The sequence below is a fragment of the Tamandua tetradactyla genome, chromosome 8 (genome assembly GCF_023851605.1).
Source record: "Tamandua tetradactyla isolate mTamTet1 chromosome 8, mTamTet1.pri, whole genome shotgun sequence".
NCBI lineage: Eukaryota > Metazoa > Chordata > Mammalia > Pilosa > Myrmecophagidae > Tamandua > Tamandua tetradactyla.
Window position 1 is genome coordinate 81,368,006 of NC_135334.1, and position 21,836 is coordinate 81,389,841.

Genomic DNA, 21,836 nt, shown 5'->3' on the forward strand with positions numbered 1-21,836 from the left:
TGAACTGAGATTCCAACTGTGAGAAGTTGGGGGTGGTTTGTGTTGGGTCAGGCCTGTGATTGGACTGCAGAGTCTACTAGGGAGGAGGAAAGCAGAAGTAAAAAGGAAACAGTTGGGGAAAGGTTGTGGGGAGGGGGCAGGAAAGGCCTCCTTACCCCTCGCCTCCAATAAGTACAGGCCCAAGCCTGGAAGAACACTGCAGTCTGGGTAGGGTCAGTGTGTGTCAAGGGTAATGGCAATACATGCTGGACCCAGGAGCTCTCTGCCTCAAGCCTGCCTGCAAGGCCTCCAGGGACAGACCAGCCAACAGCTGGACTTAATCTCCAGCTTGCAAACTGAGATCACGCATTTGGTGGAATAACAAGCGGACATTGCTCTCCGGCTAAGAAAGACGTTGTTTTTAGAGGATTTGCCATAGCAGCAGAGAGAAAGCAGGAGTTATCACCTCTTGGACCCTTGGGTCTTCCTTAAAAACCCACAGTAAAAAAGATCCAACTCCTGGGTGGTTGACGAAACAATGATGGCCCCACGGCCAGCCTCTGTTTTCCTGGTTCTGTTCCTTGCAGCTTTTCTGCCTGCACCGCAGCGTGCCCAGGACCCAGGCATGGTCCACTACATCTACCAGCGCTTTCAAGTCTTGGAGGTAGGTGGCATTTGTGCACCTTCTACGGGGGATATGGCCTCTGGAGGTCACCTTATTTTACTTATGGTTCCCTATCTCATGGGATGCATCTCTCACTGATAGTAAGTCATAAATACATTCCTAAAGTTACGCTTTAAATTTTGTTCATAGTGTAGTGGTTCAGAACACTAGTTGGAGCCCTGACCCCACCCCCAGACCTAGAGCACACGGCTTCCCTCTGTGCGCCTCATCCTTTGGTTTCCTCATCTATAAAATGGGGCTGATAACAGATTTATTAAATTAGTCCATACTTAAAGCACTGCCTGATATGGGGTACATGTCCAAAATATTTTTATTCAATATATCTTTTTTTTAAATAGGAAAATTTTAAATTGGTGCCACTTTTTCTTCATATTTCACTATATCAGGATGATAGTAGATTTTAGCTTTCATTTTTCTTTTTGTAATAAACTGCTAGGTCAATATCAAAAATTGTATCTGAGTACTGAGGAGCTAAGTGTTCTTTTGACAAATTGGTCTTGGATTTAGAAGTAAATTTCAGCAATGTTAGAAAGCATTTGGGCCCTCTCCCCCAGATGTTGCAGTTGCCACCTCATTAATATTTGCAAAACCCAATATTTTCACAGCATGGAGAGGCTCCCAGGGACAAATATAATCTTCCACCCTGGCCTTTGCCAGACCCCTGACATTGACTTTGACTATTTGATACTTAATGCTTTACTTTTGTGTTAAATTTTGACAAATTATTTATTTTTTTACCTCCAATATTTATTTTCTGTTTTCTTGAAAAATCATCAAGTCTAAAATATTTGATCATTTGTTATAGTCAGGGTACAATCAATGCACAGAGTTAGCAAGGTGCCTTTTCTAAATGTTGTCCATCCACCAGACTGAGATCTGGAGGTAGTGGATGAAAAATGTTCCTGAACAAGTGGCCTCTTGTTTATTGCTTCTTCACTTGCTCTCTCCCACTCCTCCTCACTGAGTCTTACCTCCAGAAAAGTGCCAGACTTATACTCAACTCAAGGATCTCTCTGCATTTAGCACTGACTTCTCCTGGGCTTAGAACCAAGCAATTCTCTGCAAGTTTTTCTCAAGACTTTAAAAATTTGTTTCCTGCATCTATATATGTAGACAAAGGTATGAAGTACAGACTAACACTTTCATGGTTATGAATGTGGATTCAGAGAGTTATGGTCTGTATGAACTTCCTGCCCTGGTCTGACATAGCAGTGAAACCGAGGCCCAGGCAACACTAGCGTTGGCCAATGCAGACACTTTACCAAGTGATAACAATTCCCACCCTGAGAGGTATATGTCAGAGGAGTAAGAGAGGGTAGAGATTTAGGGACTTATTCTCTATTTCTCTATTTGACTTCAAAATGGACACTCTTATATGCTGCTGTTTGGATAAATTTTTACAACTTGTGCAGAGCATTTTGGTAAACTGTCAAATGAACTTTAAGTATATATACTCTTGACCCAGCAATTCCATTTCCATTTTAATTGTTTTTTTTTCCAACAAATATTTATTGAGTACCTACTATGTGTTAGGTCCTGTGCTAGGTGCTAAGGATGGATCTTTCTTCTGGTAATCTATCCTAAAAAAAGGATAGATAAATAATGAAGTTGAGATAAGTACATGAAGTTGTAAATACAAAGATGTTTTTTTACGGCATTGTTTGAATAACAAATAAATGAAAACTATATAAATGCCCATCAAACGGCATCTAATAGAATATATAATAGGCTAATTCTGCATGGTCATTAAAACTATGGTATAGGTATATATGGGTGGTATTGTAATATTTTTGCAGTTTACTAGCAAGTTAAAAACATTTTAAAGAATACATATAGCAGAGTCATATTTATACATATATATTTATATATGTATGCCTAAATGCATGGGAATTTTTTTTATATACTAAGTATCAATAGAATCTTTGAACAGAGGAATTGTGAGTCAGTTTTGTTTCCCCCATTTTGATTATTTGCATTTTCTCATATTTTTCTATGAATGATAGCTATTAATATTATTTGGGCTATTTAAATAACTAGAGATAATTGACTTGGTAATTTATTTTCTGACTGAAGCAAGGGCTGGAAAAATGTACCCAAACAACAAAGACTTACATTCAAGAATTCCGAGAGTTCTCAAAAAACATATCCGTTATGTTGGGAAGGTGTCAGACCTACACAAGCGAGTATAAGAGTGCAGTAAATAACCTAGCACTGAAGGTCGAACGTGCCCAACGGGAGATTGACTACCTAGAGTACCTTCGAAAAGCTGACACGTGCATAGAATCAGAGGACAAGATCCTGGCAGAAAAGCTAGAGCAAGAAGTTGAAGAAGAGAAAAGGATCCGGACTCTGCTAAATGCAAGTAAGAATACTGCATCTTTTCTTACTACTTTTTTTTTTTTTTTTTTTTACTTAATCTTTTACTACTACTACTACTTCTGCTAGGGACTATCACACTCACAGAGACCAGACTTAGTGCAGTTAGGAGGCCTGGCCAAGTCTAGGAGTAAGCATTGGATGTGTGCATGTGCTCAGAGAGAAAGCTTATCAGGGAACAGGTGTTAGAATGAAAATCCACTCTCAGAAAGAAACATTTCCTTTTGTATGGAATTCCCAAAGACCCCATGGAAAATCAAGGCTACAGAGTATCAGAGGTCAGCCCAGAGAGGCCAGCTCCTAATTGACCTTGGTTTGGTGGAGGTGTGTGGTCTCAGATCCTGCCAGGGAGAACAGCAGGTTGGTGGAGCCTATATCCAGTGCCCTGGGAGTAGGGGAGCTGCAACAGATGTGCCAAGCAACCGTCTGAAATGACAGCAGCCAACCCTCAGGCTCGGTAATGCAGTGAATTATTATTGTCGTGTGCTGTCTGGGATAGTGATATTCAGGGGATTTGTCTCCAATTTTGTGTTCCATCAGCATCCCTTCCAGGCCATGAAAAATAATATTTAAGAACTCGAACTATTATAAAAGTATCCAGCAACAAAAACATAAATGAGAAGGAAAATATCCTGTGCATGGATCCATTTCATTAAAGCAATGAGGGTGATAAGCCTCCACCTCAGAGTCTGTATTCTGTTATGGTTTCATTGCAAATTGGAAGACTATCTTGTATCCTAGTTATGTCTGCCCCAAATGTAAGGAACTTCATCAGAGAGACACGGTATAAACTAAGTACCATTGTTGTGCTAAGGGTTTCACATAGGTTCTCATGTAATCCTAAAAAAGGTGACAATTTATCTGAGTTTTAAACAAAGAAGTTAGGTTGGGGATGCAGGGGCAAAAAGCACTTCAAAGGAGGACACAGACATTATTCGCATGAGGGTATGTAACACTTTGACGTGTTTGTAGATCTGCAAGCATGGCTGAGGCATAGGGGAGTAGAGGGAAACAAGGGTGGAGATTTCTGCAGTACCCAGATAATACAGGACCTTGCATACTAAGCAAGAGGGCTTGAACTTTACTGGAGAAACAATAGAGAGCCAATGAAGAATTATAAATAGAGGCCTGACATAATGGAACAGGGCAAGACTAAAGAGAGGAGACTTTTAGGAGACTAAAGAGAGGAAATGCTATAGTAGTTTGGGCAAGAAGTGATGTTGTCTGCATTAAGTGTCACTGCAAGAGCAAGTCAACTTGAGAGCCATTGAGAGTTAGGATCCATTTGGCTTGGTGACTGATAAATAAATGTGAAATATACATGAGAAGGATGAGTCCAGGATGCTTCCCAAATTTTTGGTTTGTGTTGTTGGTATAATATATTGAGAAAGGAAACCCAGGAGGAGGGGCAAGTTATTTTATTTTTTTAGAGCACTTCTTACTCTAAACTTGTTCTATTCATCCATTTGCCCACACTCATTATTTGCCTCCCCTCTAGAAGGTCAGCTCTGTGAGAGCTTGAACCCTTCTATGTTCAGTGTTGAATACCCAGTGCCTAGAACAGTGTCTGTTTTCCATAAATATTTGTCAATCAGTAAGTGAACAAATGACTGGAAGGATGAGCTGTTAGCATCGACAGAGGGGTTATTTACTCTTTGACAGAAAAGAGAGAGTCTCCTGAATCTTATCCTCTGAGTCAGAAGATAGAAACGTGGATTTTCTATAATATAAAGCAGTTGGTCAAGGTCATCTGGGTGATTCTTTCCAGAAAGTGTCTGACTGACTTTCAAGAAGAACCATCCCCTAAATGGGAGCAACCAGGGCTATGGGTGGGGTGAGAGAAGGAAAGGGACAAGGATGGGCCAGCAGAGGATGAATGGCAGCTGCCTAAAAAGCTGATGGTAGGGGTGGGAGCTAATGCACCCTGAGCCACAGTACCCCAAAAGTCTGATCCTAAGCCTGAACTGTGGTGCTGGAGGGGATCCCTGAGTTGCTCAGGCAGGTGGATCCTCAGGCTGATCCTGGACACCTGCAGGGCTTTGCTCTGTATACCATTGACATCCTTTTTCAATCACCTTGAACTCTAAAGCCCTCAGCAAGGGGACAGCCTTGAGGGTTTCCCCTTTCTATTCTAGTGAGAGCCCAGGGGAGCTCCTGACCCTGAGCTTTCTGGATGTGAGAGATATCCCTTCTTCCAACAACATAGTGAGTGAAAACGTCTTTTTCAACTTTTCAGATATTTCTGCTCCCATTCCTGTAGCCTGTGGGCTCTTGTTTGATGATTTGCCCCTTTAGGAGTCAACAAACATTTATTACCCCCACTACTGACTGGGCCCTGTGCTACAGGGTGGGGACAGAGGAGTAAGACATGTTTACTTCCGGTACTAGTGTTCTCACTCATTCTTCTGCCTCTGGTCCTGCCTGTCATGTAGACCTTCCCACAGCTCAAGACAGACGATTTACTCCTCTGTGTAGAATTTTCTTGTCGTTCAACATCAATTATCAACAACAAAGAAATCCTTGCAAATCCCTTAGACTTATATATAGAGAGGGCCTTTCACAAAGTGTCCCAAGCTGACCTTCAGCTGCTGCTTCTCCTATACTTACCCAGGTACAATTAAAAAGAAATGGCTGCCCATCCTTTATGATCAAAAATGTTTGCTCTGTGAAGACACCTCCTCCTGTCCTCCCAGACCTCCCTAGTCAGGCAGATCAGCCCCTATAGTGTCCCTGGTGCACCTCCTCAGTCCTCCCAGCGAGCATCTAACACACTCCTCATAAGACTTGGGACAGTCGATGTCTTCATTTCCACTTTCAGAGAGTCTAGTTCAGGGTCCCCAAGAGAGGAGACCATGAAGTTATTTATAGAAAGGATGCTGATGGCAGCGGCCACTCAGAGACTAATCTGCAATCACAGCTATGTGATTAGTGCTTTCCTGATCTGCTATTTTTACAAGTTTTCTGCCTAAGAATAAATTTTGGAATGCCAATATATCACACATCTCCACATGTAGTTAGGTATTTTATGTCATACCCCCCCTTTTATTTTTTTGCCATTTCTGTTAGTATCCATGCCTACAGCAGTGTTCTATCACAATAAAATACCATACATTTAGTAGCTAAAAACAACAGACATCCTCATCTCAGAGTTTCCAGGGTGAGGAGTCCTGGCACAGCTTAGCTGAGTTCTGTGCTTGGGGTCTCAGGAGGCTGCAAACCAGGTGTCAGCTGGGCTACCTCGTCATCCAAGCTTATTGAGGTTGTTGACAGAATTGAATTTCATGGTTGTAGGACTGAGGTCCTCACCTTCGAGAGGCCCTTTCCATAGGCAGAAAAACAAAACAAACTACTGTTTGTTTTTTCAAGTCTGAAGGATAGTGCCTCTTGTTAGGAAAAGCCTGGCTGCTCTTTTAGGAGCCTTCACCAAATTAAGTCAGGCCCTGTCACAAAAATCTCTCTTTGATGAACTAAACGTCAACTGATTTAGGACCTTAATTATATCTATGAAATCACTTTCCTTTTGCCCCATAATAAAGTGATACCCTATCATATTCACAGGTCCCCCGACACTCAAAGGGAGGGGATCTTATGGGCTGTGTATACCAGAGGGTGGGACTCTTAGGGCCCATCTTCGAATTCTTCTACCAAAATGCCCTGGTCTGCTAGGTCCAGCTGCTGCTGGCAGTTACCTGTACCCACCTTCTTCCTTGAAGCCTCCCATCTTCCCATCTTCTAACTTGGCCTGCAGGGGTTGTACTAGTTACAGAACTTCCACTAAAATTCTAAAGACTACAGCCAGCACCTTGTGTGGGCAGACACACTGGGGTTATGGGCAATGGAGGGGTTGTCAGACGTCAGGTCACAGAATTCCATTTACACATACATGCCATCTTAGAAAGACAGTTTCTTTGGAAATCCTCTAGGAACAGGACAAGTCATCTTTCTTAGAAAATTCAACCTGTGAGTTGGGATACTTCTAGAAAATTCTAACATTAGCTTAAATGGTTCTCATTTAGTCTAGAAATATTTCCCAGGCTACGACTAAGGGCCAGGTACTGGATACAATGAATAAGAATTGCTCTAAATTAAGCCATTCTTTATAGAGCTGATCTCAAGTCTTCAGACTTTATTTAGAGATGATCCCCCCAACTAATGTTCATATGAGGGCCATACTCACAGAAATGTTTGCAGATTAGGCAAAATTCTTAGACTCCTAGCTCTAACTCTCCTCCTCCCCTCTTCTTTCTCTCTCTCTCTTTCTTTTTCTCTCTTGCCTCCCTCAACACATACATACACACACTATTTAGAATGCAAGTGAGTGTTACTTGAATATACCTCTCACATATTTTAAAATCAAATAATTGTTATTAGTTTAAAAAAATTGCATCACACTTGGCAATTTATGCAAAGCACCATTACCTCAGACACCCAGATTGGGAATTTATCCAACTGGCTGTCTTTGGGAGATTCCATGGGTTAGTTCTTGTGTTGATAAGAGTATTAACCTCTTTTTAACTTGTGAAGAAAAATTCTCAAAGCAGTCACAACAAGCCATTAAAAGCAAATTTTATTTTATTTTCTGTTTTAGTCTGGCTCCTTTTGTTGCAGGTTACCTCAAATAACCCTCTCCCTGCTGAATTCAATAACTCCTCTCTTTTGTTAGTTGATGTTTCAGAGAAGAAAGTCTGATGCTGTAAATTTAAATACCTCTGGGATCCATCCCAAGTATTATAAATGTGCATGGCCAAATTCAAAACCTGGAAAACAAACCAATAAAACAACAACACACAAACCATATAGACAAGCAGAAAACCAAATAAAACACTTCTGTGAGACAAGTCCCAAGATCCAAAAGTTTGTGACATATGGAACAACACAAAGAAGATTCATTCTAATTTGCAACAGATGTCTTTGCCACAAAGGAGTGACTTAAGTGTATATACTCAGGTGCCAGTGCAGACAAATGTAGGAGTTCATGAGTGTGTATACACATATACACAGATACTCCACCCAGAAATTGTTATATGAGTATGTATACACATATACACACATCTTCCACCTAGAAGTTGCTATATTCACCAGGTTAGCAATGCTGGAGTTATATGTGCAACTTCTCCTCTGCTATCTCTTGGAGAATCCATGTCCATGGGACAGTATACTAAGTCTAGAAAATTCTGTGACTTCAGCATTTCATTTGTTTATCTATCTGTAAAACCTGTGGTCTATGGGGATATCTCTAGTCCCGTCACCACAGGCACTAACAAAAGGCACAAGTCATATTCACTGATGGGTTTTGGTTCTAGGTGATCTGTATATCCATTCATTCTCTCTATAATGCATTCATTTGTTCATGTATTCAACAAATGTCTAGCTGAATTCCAGATATATGTTGGCACTGTGCAGGAATTAAATATGGAGTATTAAGTAGGATAATATCCTTGTCCTCAAAAACTTATTGTCAAGTGGAGAGGAACTCTACATAAACCTAGGATAACAGCCCAGAGTGCTGACTGCATGGATGGAGTGATACACAGGGTGTCACCGAGCATTAAGGGCAGGTGTGTAAGTCAGGCTTGCCATGGGATGGTGTAACTGTGGAATCTGGAAGCACTTCTTAGAGGAAGTAACCCCTGAGCTGAGTTTAATTATGGAAAATAATTAATTAAATGGAGAATGAAAAGCATTGCAGGCAAATTGAACAGCTTGTGAAGGCACAAAGGCATAATCAGGCTCAGCATGTTTGTGGAGCTAGTTGTTCAATATAGTTTGGGTGAAGGGGCAGGTCAAGAAACGGATAGGAGTCAGGATCCGCTTTTAAGTATGCATATTTCTATGTGAATGCAGTGATATCAGCGTCCATGTGAATGATGGTTCTGATGAGGTGAAGCTGAAGAGTCAGTGAGAAGGCCGCTGTAAATTAGCCCACTTTCAGACAAGCAGACCCTGGATCATCACACTGAGAGGAAGGATGGAGAAAATGGGGTAAAGGGAGATATTTCACAGGTGTATTCTAGGGTAAAACACCAAAAATGACTATGTTTTTTAAGTAGTCAAGGACCACAGATGCAAATGGAATATATTTCCATTTGTTTTCATTTGGCAAGAATATTACAGAAAGAAAAAAACTTTTAAATAAGCAACAAATAAAAAATAGCAAGAAATTCACATTTATAAGCTTGGAATGACTGAGATGTTGCAACAGCCAGATAATTGATGCAAAATGGAACTATTTCATCAGAAATTCCCAAGGACTGCCCATTTCTGTTTCACTTCACACAAGTGCTGGAGCACATAGATGCTCCCGGAGAACAGTACTCAAACTTGTTTCTTAGGAATGTTTTTACCTTCTTAAAGATCATCAAGAATCCCAAAGAGCTTGATGTGAGTTATAATTAGTAATATTTACCAATTTTAATATGTGCAGATGCTATTCTAGGGGAAGGACATGTAGCAGTGCATAAAACAGATAAAACAAAGCCCCTGCTCTCCTGGAACTTACCTTCTATTGAGGAAAGTCAAACAATAAATAGATGAACAGGTAAATTTATGCCATGTCAGGTAGAAGAAAGTAAGTACAATGGAAAAAAAAAATTATCCAGGGTAAAGGGGTTATGGGGAGCTGGCCTGTTCCAAAAGGAGGCATCTGGGGGAGGTTGGCTGGTTTGGACCCAGCTATAGGGACCCCCATTATAGAAGCAGACTGGACTCATACTCATATCTTACACATATTCCCAGCTTCCAAGCACTCACCTGGAGCTCTCAATCCAATATTTTTGTGCAGCCCATAGCATGATAAATGAACAATCATGCACCAACTCTGTTTTCTTTCTCAGACTCTGTTGCTAATCACCGATAAAGGGAAGCTTGGTGCTAGGTATCATGAAATAATTTGAAAGTAGTGTTAGGTACCTAGAAAAACCTTTGATATAGATTTACTAAAAGTTTAATGACTCATCAAAACCAATGCATAAAATGCTTGCTGTATGCTAGGCCTTGTCTAAGATCTAACCCAGGACTCACAGCCCTTCTACAATGTCAAATCCCCAGGTAACTGAGCACCTATTTCTTACAAGCTGGTTTGCCCGCCTTCCTGCCATCCACCCACCAAGACAGCACCTTCTAACAACCACAAATACCTCCAGTTATTTGAATCTATTTGATTTCTAAGTTGACATTGTGTGAGTTGGGATAGCAAGTTTAGATACTAATGAACACTGCATTATCTGAATCTGATTCGTTCCCACACTTGAATGATGACCAGCAAGATTTTGAATAGTCTAAGAGAGTTGTATTGTATGACAGTATGTGTAAAAAGGCAGATAAGACATGGCCCTGTCATACAATGAATGATGTCCCCCACAAGGACATATTCAAATCCTAAACCCCAGTTCTGTGGGTATGGACTCATTTGTAAGTGGGATCTTTGGAGATCCTATTTAGATGAGGCAAAATCCATGACTGAAGTCCTTATAAGCAGAGGAAATTAGGATGCACCCAGTCTGTAGAAGCCAGATGAGACAAAGGAGACAGACCACCCTGTGACAGAGGATTGCCGGCAAACCACCACCAGGATACTACAACTTTGAAAATAGCATGGCCTTGCCAACATCTTGGTTTTGGCCTTCTAGCTTCCAAAATTGTAAGCCAACAGATTCCTGTTGTTGAAGCCAATCAATTTGTGGTGGTTGTTATAGCAGCCCTGGAAAACGAAGGCTGTTCCTGTCTAAAGTGCTTATATGAAAACTGCAAAAGGGAATAAGCAATTCCAACAAAGCAATTACAACTACCTTGGAAGGGGCACACCAGAAGGAACAACTAACTGCTCTGCAGGAGTTAGCAATTCTGTCTGTATGGGTGAGTAGGTATAGCCCAAGTTTTGCAACGGTGACCTCAGGAAATTGTGGGCAAAGTCTAAACCTTGTGGGAGGCCATGGCAAAGCGGGTGACTAGTGACCAGCCAGTGTGGTGAGGAAGTCATATTAAGGACCTTGAGTGTAGTGCTGAGTTATCCAGAATGTCTTCTGTAGGTGAAAAATATTAAATGGCCCTAATTTCTAGAGCAATTAAGTCCACATTGACAATTTTACTGGAGTAGCTTGAAGCTTTATAACTAACTGCTGGTCAGAGCTGCCATCTTTTACATACCAGTACCAAACATCGTAACTGTCACTTGTTTGAACAAAATGTAGGTGGTTGAAAAAGTAAACTTTCATTAACAGGGAATTTCAAGAAGTAGTCAGAATACATATGTTTTACTGGAATTCTCTTTCTTTTATTTGCATGGGCAGGCATTGGGAATCAAACCTGGGTCTCTGGCATGGCAGGTGAGAATTCTGCCACTGAGTCACTGTTGCACCGCCCTCTCTCTCTCTTTTTAAAAAATGAATTCATGGAGCCTGCCCATGCCAAAGAAAGAAAAAAGAAAAAAAGAATTCATCACTCTTTCCAAGCAAAACTGCTCCTCTTCCTCTGTTCCACAGCATCTACCCTATCATCCTTGAGTCTGGGCTTTGTTATCACCCTGTTCTTTCAATGTAATCAGTAATGAAGACCTGACCTTTCTTTTTCTATTTCTTGAATCCAAACCCATCTTTCCATGCCCATCGCTATTCTGCTATCTCTCATTTGGATTACTTCTACAGACTCTACTGGTTTCTCTGCATCCCATCTCACCCCACCTCCCAATCCAGTCTCTACCAGCAGCCTAATCAATGTTTCTAAAATATTACTTGATTGAATCACTTCCCTGTAGAGAGAAAAATCTCACCAGGTCTAGAGAATATTGCTATTAAATAAGGGAACAAGTATTTAAAAGATTCAAACAAATGATATTTGTGTATTAATTCACTCTGAGGCCCTAGGCCAAGTTCTATTCTAATTGCAATTCTGCCTGGGGAGGAAAATACAAATTTTCCTTCTCTAGCTTGCAGGTGAAACCTTGAATGTCATTTTCTCTCTATTAAATAATTGGCATCTTGGCTGGGCTTAAAGCTTTTAAATTTATCTCTTATTCTCCAACCTTTTCTCCTGTTAATTATCTCTTCTCAAGAGAAGCACAGCAGGGACTTACTTATGTTTACCCTTTTACTCCAACACTGGAAGTATATTCTCCCTAAATTCCATAATTATTTAATGAGAAGAAAAACTTATAAAAATTATGGAATATCAGTCCTGAATAAATGATAGCGAGCTTCAAGCCCAAACCCTTCATTTACCACTGGTAAAACTAGGGTCAGATTGATAAAGGGGCTTTTTAGGGGACACAGAGTCAGAAACAGTGTTCAAGTCAGCCAGGTCTCAGACTCCTCTAAGTTAAAGGGTAGGAGAAACAGAAAGAGGGACATAGGAAAAGTATGCATTTCTTTTCCCTCCAGAACTGTGCACCCTTGATCAAACCATCTTGTTTTGCTTTCTTTCCAAGCATTCTGCATTAGAAAGGGATGGTGGGGGTGAGGGGTAGAGCACAGAAGGAGAAAGAAGAAGAATGTTTGCATTTATATTTTAAAACAACATTTTCTTATGGGTGAAACATCTATATGCCTTGTTCCTAAATAAGTCGCTCAGTAAGCTGGGCTGCAAGAAGGCCAGCTCTACTCCCAGGCAAGGGGGATGGGGTGGCCCTGGGCCTTTCTATTCATGATAAATATTACATTCCCTTGTGCTTTGGTCCCAGGAACTTCACTGCCCTCATCTATCCCTTTCTAGGCTCACCAGGACTCACCTGCTCTTCATCCCTTCCCATCATACACAGACATTCCCACCCATTATGCCCCTGGCAGGCTGATGCATCCTGGCTGAACTCAGAGGACCCCGTCCTCATACTTTAGAGCCATATGTCCTATCCAGGTAACTTATCCAAGTCTTTTTTATTATTATTCACTTGTACAATGGGTATTAAAATATCTACCTCAGGCTCATTTTAAGAATAAAATGATGTAATATAAATAAAGCACCTAACACAGTACCAAACATATGTGTTTGTCAGATATTCTTTAACTTCTATAGCTCTTATACTTCACCCTTAATAGAGAAGAACTTTTGGGTTTCTCTTTTGGCCCAGTACCTGTCTCACCATAAAAGACATTTATGGTCCCTTACAGGCTTAAATTATCACTCATCCTCTATGATCAACATAGAGTCTGGGAAGAGTAAGCTTTTACCTGAGACAGATTCAGCTTGAGAAACTGTAAAAAGTGCCCTGGGCCCAGGCAGGGATAGGGCTCTAGTAAACAGGGCAGCTCGCCCCTCTTCCTTCCACATTACAACCCAAAGCACCAACCCCCTTCTGTTAGCTGCTCCTACAATGCATAAGAGTCCCAGCTGGCCACAGATTCCTCTGCTTTCCACAGGGTTTCGCTTCCTACAACCAGACCAATAAAGACAGTGTTGACCCAGAGGCCACAGGAAAGCCATTCCTCAGCAGAGGCACATGGTGGCAGAGTGATGGCTGAAAGACTACTACAGCTCTCACTTAAATCTGGCTCTGGCCACAGTGTGGACCTAACAAGGTCTCTGAGCCTCTAGGAACATCCAATGATGACATGACCATGGAATGGACTTTCCTAGACCTGGATCTTCCTTCCTAAGTTTGTATCCCACCTCCCACTCCTGCCATATATTCCTCTGATGAGAACCTGTATCAGATTTTTAAACGGAATAATGGATTGGAAAGTCTTAAAAGTTTTAAATTACTTAAAAAAAAATCATTATTTATTTAAGATGGGCTTGTAGTCAGAACTCTCAGTGTGTAGCAATATTTAGATCTAAAAAAATCATCCTCTTGAATGAATCTCCGTTCTTCATTCATTCAATAAACATTTACTGAATCTACAAGGCACTGAGTTAGGGCTTAGGTTTACAATACTAAATATAATGTCAAAATCTCTACTCTCGTGGCGCTTATAGTCTAATGGAGAAGATAGACAATAAGCTAGCAAACAAAACAAAAAAATAGAGTGTGATAAGTGGTCTTAAGGAAATAAAAAAGGTACTAGCGTAGATAATTTTAGGGTGGATATACTTAGATAGAGTGGTCAGAAGGAAGCCCTGTAGGAGACAATATTGAAACAGATTTGAAGGATGAGTAGGAAACAACTGCAGAGAGAGCAAGGGAAAGAGCATTTTAGGCAAAAAGAATAGCAAGTGCAAGAGCCCTGAGGCAAAATCTATTTTGGCAGGCTCAGAGAATACCATGAAAGCCAATGTGATCACAACACAGTGAGCAGGAGAAAGATGGAAAATAAAGTCCCAAAGACAGGCAGGGGGCATATCGTGTAGGTAAGAAAGAGGGCTTAGCAGGGCAGTGACTTAATTTATGTTTTTAAACAGATCACTCCTACTGCTATGTGGAAAATAGATTATAGATGAGAAGGAGTAAAACCACAGGGACAAATTAAGAGACTTTTACAGTGATCTAGACAAGAGATGGTGATTCATGGAGTGCAGTGGAGAGGGGAAGCAGTAGAAAGTGAGATGTAGAAGTCTTTTTTTTTTTTTTTCTTAACTTGTATGCTGTATAGTGGGGTCACATTTCATTATTTTTTCCATGTGAGTATCCTGTTATTGAAGCACAATTTATTGAATTTTTTGTTTTGTTTGTTTTGTTTTTGGTTTGTTTTGCTTGTTTGTTTTTTAGGAAGTGCATGGACTGGGAATCAAACCCAGGTCTCCTGCACGGCAGGCAAGAATTCTACCACTGAACTACCCTTGCACCCCCATATATACGTTTAATTGAAGTATAACATACTTTGAAAGTAAGTGTTACTATGAGGAATTGCTAATGGTGGGGATAGAGGGAAAGGAATCAAGAATGACTTCTAGTAGGGGAAACTTAATGTATGGCTCTTGTCTGAATTGGGAAGACTATGGAGAAAGTGTTTTGGGGATAAAAGCAAGACTTCTGTTTTAGGCAGGTTAAGTTCGAAGATACCCAAGTAGATACCCTGAAGAGGTAGTTGGATAAATGAATTTGGGACTAAATAGGCAACAGGATTGGAGGTACAAATGCAAATTTGGGGGTCATTAGTATTTAGAATTTACATGGTAATCAAAGCCAGGGGATGGAATGAGATCACATAGAAAGTAACTATGGATAGATAAGGGGAAAAAGAGGTGGGAGGATAGAGTCTTGAGGTATTCTGGTTCTTCAAGGTAGAAGATGAGGAGAAACCAGAAATGGATGCTGAGAAAAAAACAAGCAGAAAGTGGGAGAACAAACATGAGGAAGGGTGTTACAGAATCAAAAATGTTTGGAGGGGAGTAGTGATCAAGAGCCATATTCTGCTGAGAAGTTGAATAGGATGTAGACTGAGAATTGACTCTTCAATTTGACAACATGGAAGTTGTTGGTGACATTGACAAGGGCTGATTCAGTGGAGTGGAGGGGGAGTTTAGAAAAGTGGAGTACTGAAATGTGAATAGAGCAACTGAGGGGATAACTGGAGGGGAGGAAGGGAAGAGCACAAATATGTAACGTCAACTCTTTCAAGGAGTTTTACTATAAAGCAGAGCAGAGAAACTGGGGCATACTAGAAGTTTTTTCTGAGATGGGTGATGTTACAGCCTGTTTGCTGATGGAAATGATCTAGTAGAGGAAGAGGAGAAGAGGTGATAATTTCAGGTACTAAGTGCTTGAATATGTGAGAGAGGATGAGATCCAAAGATATAGGGAGTGGGAGAGAAAGCAGAGAATGTGGGTGCAGGTACAGTTAGTTGGTAGATTTGGTGGTTGGAAAATTAATTCATTTAGCAAATACTTATTAAATGTCTACTATGTGAAAAATGCTATTCTAAGGGCGGGACATACAGCCATGAGAAAAAAAAACAAGTTAGATAAAATGCCTGCCTTCATGGAGCTTTGATTCAGTTTCCTAATGCTGCTGGAATATAATGGATTGGCTTTTACAAGAGGAAGTATTAGTTTACTAATGTATAGTTCTAAGCCTATGAAAATGTCCCAATTAAGGCATCAACAGGACAGTACTTTCTCTGAAGAAAGGCCACTGGTGTCCAGGGTTCTTGTCAGATTGCCATGCACATGGCTGGAGTCTGCTGGTCCTACATCCCAGGTTTCATTGCTTTCAGCTCCACGTTCTAGTGTCTCCTCTCTGAGCTTCTGTGGGTCCTCTCTTAGCATCTCCAGGGCTTTTCTCTCTCAGCTCTCTCTGATTTTTCTGTCTTTTGTCCTCTCAGAAAGTACCCACCTTGAGTGGGCTGGGTTCATTTCAATTGAAACAACCTAACCAAAAAGTCACACCCACAATAGGTCTATACCCACAGGAATGGATTAAAAGAGCACGGCTTCAAACCAGCACAAACTTACATTCTTTTGAGGGAGTCCAACAATAAATACATTAATAGAAAAATTTGTAATAAGTCAGAAGATGCTAAGCACTATGTAGAAATATGAATCAGGTGGCGATGTGAGGAAGGGGGTTGCCATTCTGTACAGGATGGTCAGAAAAAGCCTCAATGATTGGGCAACATTTGAGAACAGACCTTAGAGAAGTAAGGGAGACAGCCATGTAGATATCTAAGCAAAAGGAACTGAGAGTGCCAAGAAGTGTGTTTGGCACAATGTGAAGAACATAAGGAAGCCAGTGTGGCTGAAGGAAGATGGACAAGGTGTGGGAGTTTTAGGAGAAAAGACTTTCAGAAAGGGCAGTGGGAGAGTAGATCACTTATGGTCTCGAAGGTAAAGATTCAAGTTTCACTCTGAATGTGATGGAAGCCTCTGGTGGGTTTTGACCAGAGATGTGACATGATTGAATTTACATTTTAAAGGATCCCTTTGGTGGCTGAGGGAGAATGAACTATGGGAGTAAAGGATGGGAATTTGGACACAATTCAAAGACTATTACAGTAATCCAGGCAGGAGATGATCTAGTTCTCCATTGATTCCTCCTATTTTCTCAGTGAAATAAGAGTCAAGAATATATGAGAGGGTGTGACAGAAGTTTGAGAAAAAAAGAGAAGATATGGATAGTAGTGGATGGGGAATTGATTAAGAAAATTAGGTAGGACTACTGTCTAACGAGGTGACATTAAGTGTTTTCTAAAATGATTCCTTCCTCAGAACCTTCAGGACCTCTTCCTTGCTGTTCACTGCTCTTCCTTGTATCTGTTCTTTCTATCTTCATGCTGTTTCTTGTCCTCTGACTCTAGTTGGCCTCAGTTGGTCTAAAGAATCCAAGCATTTCTTAAGAAGAAAACAGCAACCTGCTGGCACATCCAACTTCTCTTACCAATGCCTTTGGCAGGATTTGAGGGAGGCCCTCAGAGTGCTCAGTTCTCTTGGAGAGACTTCTGTTCCCCTGCCATCATTCCACCCCAGCATCCACTAGGGAGGTCTGGAGGGTACCTCACGATCCTAGTGAGACCACCACTCCCTGCCTCCATGACAGTGCTCTCCTCGCAATCAACTGGCTACAAAGCAACCCCAATCAGAAGTCCCTATTTAAAACTGATGAACCATTTTTCCCTAAATGACCAGTAGAATTAATCTCTCTCTGCCTCATATCCCCCTTTGACTTGGTCACCATGAGAATTCCAAGATTTTCTAAGAGAAATTGTCATTTAGAGTTAGTGTTAAAGGTCAGGTTTGGGTTATAATTAGGTGAAGGTATAGGGTTGGGGTAGGTTGTATCTAGATTTAAATTCATGTAAACAGTGCTTCATAAGTGAAGATAAGTGTATAGAAATTAGTGAAATGCATTTAATGCAGTTTCAAAAACTGCATTATATATATATATAATATATAAATGATATATATGATTTACAACTTTCTAAGAGAACGTTTCATTTAAACAGTGTTTTGTAAGTGAGGATAAATGCATTGAAGTCAGTGAGGTATTAGAAGTAAGTGAAGTTCAGCTCTTACTGCCCAGGCTCCAAGACTCTACTCTTACATGACCCCTACTATTCCCCAATTGCACCCTGACAAAACCTGTCCTCTGTGCTCTCTGGAATTCATCAGCATAGTTGTGTGTGTCCTCAACCTCTTTTTTGAGCTTCTCTTTCAAAGTTATAGTTATTGCTATAACTGATGCTTGGCGATCCCTTGAGAGCTTATCTTTTTTTGAGGGCCTCTCACCGTTTTTCTCTCTTCTATGAGACTGTAGGCAGGGTAGGTGTTCTCTTTGCTCTTTATTGTTACTTGTGGACCATTTTGCCTCCCTCCTCTCTAAAAAGCCCCAGCAACTCTGAACTGAATGTCATCAGGCTGTATTAACCACTCCTTATTTCATTTCTCTATCCAACTCCTGTCCACTCCCCATTCATGGAGAATATCAGCTTCTGGGACCCTGGCTCCTCTTCTATGGTTATTCTTGCCATCATTCTTGATTGCTTCCATTTCTCATAGATGGGTTCCAAACGGCTCCTCAGTTATTTCCTCTCTTTATAGCCAATTATCTTTTTGCTGTTTCCTTAATTACCCACATTAAACCTTATCATTACAAGTAACTGCATTTCTTATAGAATTTTGACTTTAAGCATCTTACTCTCTAATGGCTACTTCCTATCTTCTTAGTTAATTTTTTCTAATATGATCACTTTAGCCATTCTTTTACTTTTGGGAATGCCAATTCATCAACACTAACACTGTTCACTGTATGATTATCTTTTTATGTCTTTGCTTCCATAACTATAATCAATCCTTTGCATACACCCTCAACTCCTTTTCCCTCTTTTCCTTTGTCATACTTATCCCAGTTTCTGTTATTTCATACCCAAGCAATCAATATGGGTATATTAAGACCCAGCTGTTCTGGCTGCATCACTTTTTTTTTTTTTTTTTTGGCATGGGCAGGCTCTGGGAAATGAATCCAGATCTGCAGCATGGCAGGCGAGACTTCTGCCACTGAGCCACTATTGCACCACCACTCTGCATTTCTTTACATTCATAATTATCTCAAGTGAGTCCTCAGCAAATATACATCAAGTTTTTACTATGCACCAAGTTCTATGCTAGTTCCTACTAGAGAAACATATGACTATAAGAAATTGTCTTTGTCTCAAAGAACATGTCTAGAGGGAAGACTGACAGGAAACAGGTAATGATAATGCCTTCAGAGGTGTTACTGGAGAAGGAGTGCATCTTAAATAATGAAAGGCCATTTCCTAAATGGACAATTTGCAGTCTAAACAAAAAGTTACACTGTTTCCCAAAGGTATGGAATGGACCTTTACATCAGGCAATGACTTAAAGTTTGGAATGGCTGCAGCATAGGGTGGGGTGAGGAAGTATGGAAAAGGAAGATCTGGAAAAAAGTGTCAGGGTCCAGGTCCCCCTACCAGGTCACCTAGGCCAAGCCATTCTGAGGTCCAAGGGGAATAAATTAAGCCAAGTAACATGATCAGATTTGTATTTTGGGAAGATCATCCTGACTTCATATACATTTGAAAAGTATAAAATCAGAAGGAAGAAGACTAGTTAAGAAGTTATTGTGGTAATTCAGGTAAAAATAAATAAATAAAAGATTGGGTCAGTGAGAGTGAAAATCTAATACCAGGGATGGATTTGAGAGACATTAAGGAGACATAGTTGAAAGGCCTTAGCCTGGGGGTGATGGAGAGGGAAAAGTGATGGATGAGTCCAGGTTTCTGCCTGAGTTAAGAGTGATATTAACCTAAAGGAGTATTACTCGTAAAGGAGGAGTAGAAGGACAGAAGTCTAGCATAGCACCTGACACAAATTTTTGTTTACCTACTGTAAACCTATCTACTGTTTACCTACTATAATTTAAAAAGAGAGAAATTATGAAGCCTGAACTAATGCAATGACAAAAGGAGAAAGGACAGATCCTTTCGAAACATTCAGGAGGTAGAACAATGATGAATTGGTAATTGACTGAGTAAAGGAGATTAGAAAAAGGAACAGTTTATTCTATAACTTTTTCATGTCTCACTTGGTGATGGGGAAAGGATGGTGGCATTCACTGATACAGGAAATCCAGGAGAAGGAGCAGCAAATTTGAGAGAAAGAAGTTCATTTATGACACTTGAGTTTGAGAGGTCCAGCGGGTAATCTGACATATGGGTCTAGAGCTCAAGAAAGACGTTTCACCTAGAATTGGAATTGGGATTCATTAGCATATAGGTGAAAATTAAGTCCCTGGCAGTGGATGGTACTGCCCTCTTCTCTTCTCACTCAGCACATTCTGTCAGAACGTCATCTTCTTCCAGGGCTCCAGTGCCATTTTCATGCTTATGACAAACCCTAGTAAACCATTTAGTAGTAGAGGAAAAAGAAATCACGAAGACTATGAAGGACAGTTCTAGTTCACTGAAGTTAAAAAATAAATCTGAAATCTCAATGGCTTAATCCAACAGAGGTTTATTTCTTGTTCACATTAGATGCCTAGCACAGCTCAGTGGGGAATTTGGTTCTATACAATAACCCAGAAACGTAGGCCAGTGGAAGTTCTACCATGTTATAGATCCTTTCTCCAGAACCTGTAACCTCCGAGCTTGTCAAGCAAGAGAAGAGAGGTCTGGTAGACAGTATATTAAGGGCCAAATAGAAATGGCTTATATCCCTTCTATCCATATTCCATTGGGCAAAATACAGTTTAATGGGTGCAGTCTAACTATAAATGAGGCTGGGAGATGTAGTTGCACATGTATTCTGGAAGAGGAGAATGAGGCTTCTGTCTCAAGTAGTCAGAAGAGTAACAAGTAGAAGGCACACAGTCAGTGGGTCAGAGAGGTCAAAAGAGAAGAAATCTTCAAGAAAAAGGAACTGATCAATAGTATCATGCCATGGTAAGATCAATTAAGATATGAATATAAAAAGTTTACATGAGTTTGTAGTTTAGGAAGTCATTGTAACATTATGAAGGGTAGTTTTGTGGAGTTACGGTGGAGTGAAAGAATGAGAAGTGAATAAGTAAATACAGAGAGTATATAGACTATTCTGTAGGAGAAATAGACTATAAAATGATTGAAAGATATAGTGAGGTAACTAGAAATGGGTGCCTAATTTTTAAAAATATAGACAAAATGCTTAAAAGCTAAGGAACTACGTAGTGTAGGAGAGATTAAAGATAATAGAAGGGGGATAATTCATCAAGGAGATCTAGAAGAAGCCAGGAAAGGAAGAGATCAGAGCACAAATGAAATCTATTAGTTTTGGACAGGAGGAATGACATGGACTTTTCTAAAATGTGTGGGAAGGTATCAAGGGTAGGGACAACTGAAGAAAAGTTTATAATTGAGGAATAGGAGGCTGAAGGAGTTTATGTCTAATGGTGCTTATTTTCTCAAAGGAGTTAGTCTTAAGGCACTGGTGGGGCACTTGGGAAGTGGAGGGATATTTAGGCTTCCTCTTACTATTGGAAAGATCACGGAAAGTAGCACAGTATTCAGAACTCAGTTGAGGTTGGAAACCCTTGTGTGAAATGTCTTCAATATGCTCATTTGTGAGATTTTCTCCACCAACACTCAGGGCAGTGACAGATGTTTGAACTGACCCAGGACCAGGGGTTTTGTGAGTTAGATAATTTGAAATAACTAGGGATTGAGGGGGCAAGGATGCTGGTGAGAGAGCTAATAATGGGGTCTAGGCTGGATAGGCAAGGAAGTGAGACCAAGACAGGGAGAAAGGTGAAGTCAAGAGAGTAGTATGAGGTGGAAGAGCAGAGGAGGTGAGAAGCAAGGGATGAGAAATTATAGGATGAGAAATTGTTGTACATGGGATGTTGGAGTTTTAGCTTTCTGATGCAGAGCAGTTCTGGGGCATCTCGAGATCCAGAGCATGACTGTGGGAGGAGGTTGCTGACATGCTTTGAAAGTAAGG

The 21,836-nt window shown here is 40.6% G+C and overlaps 1 protein-coding gene across 1 annotated transcript in view; it reads left to right on the plus strand.

Moving 5' to 3' along the window:
• The window catches only part of OLFML1 (olfactomedin like 1), a 24,740-nt gene continuing 2,904 nt past the window's right edge, over positions 1-21,836 (plus strand). Inside the window, exons 1-2 of the mRNA XM_077113868.1 lie at positions 1-643; positions 2,738-3,026. Coding sequence (XP_076969983.1) covers positions 518-643; positions 2,738-3,026 — 415 coding nt within the window. The 5' untranslated portion in view covers positions 1-517. The remainder of the gene's footprint in view (positions 644-2,737; positions 3,027-21,836) is intronic.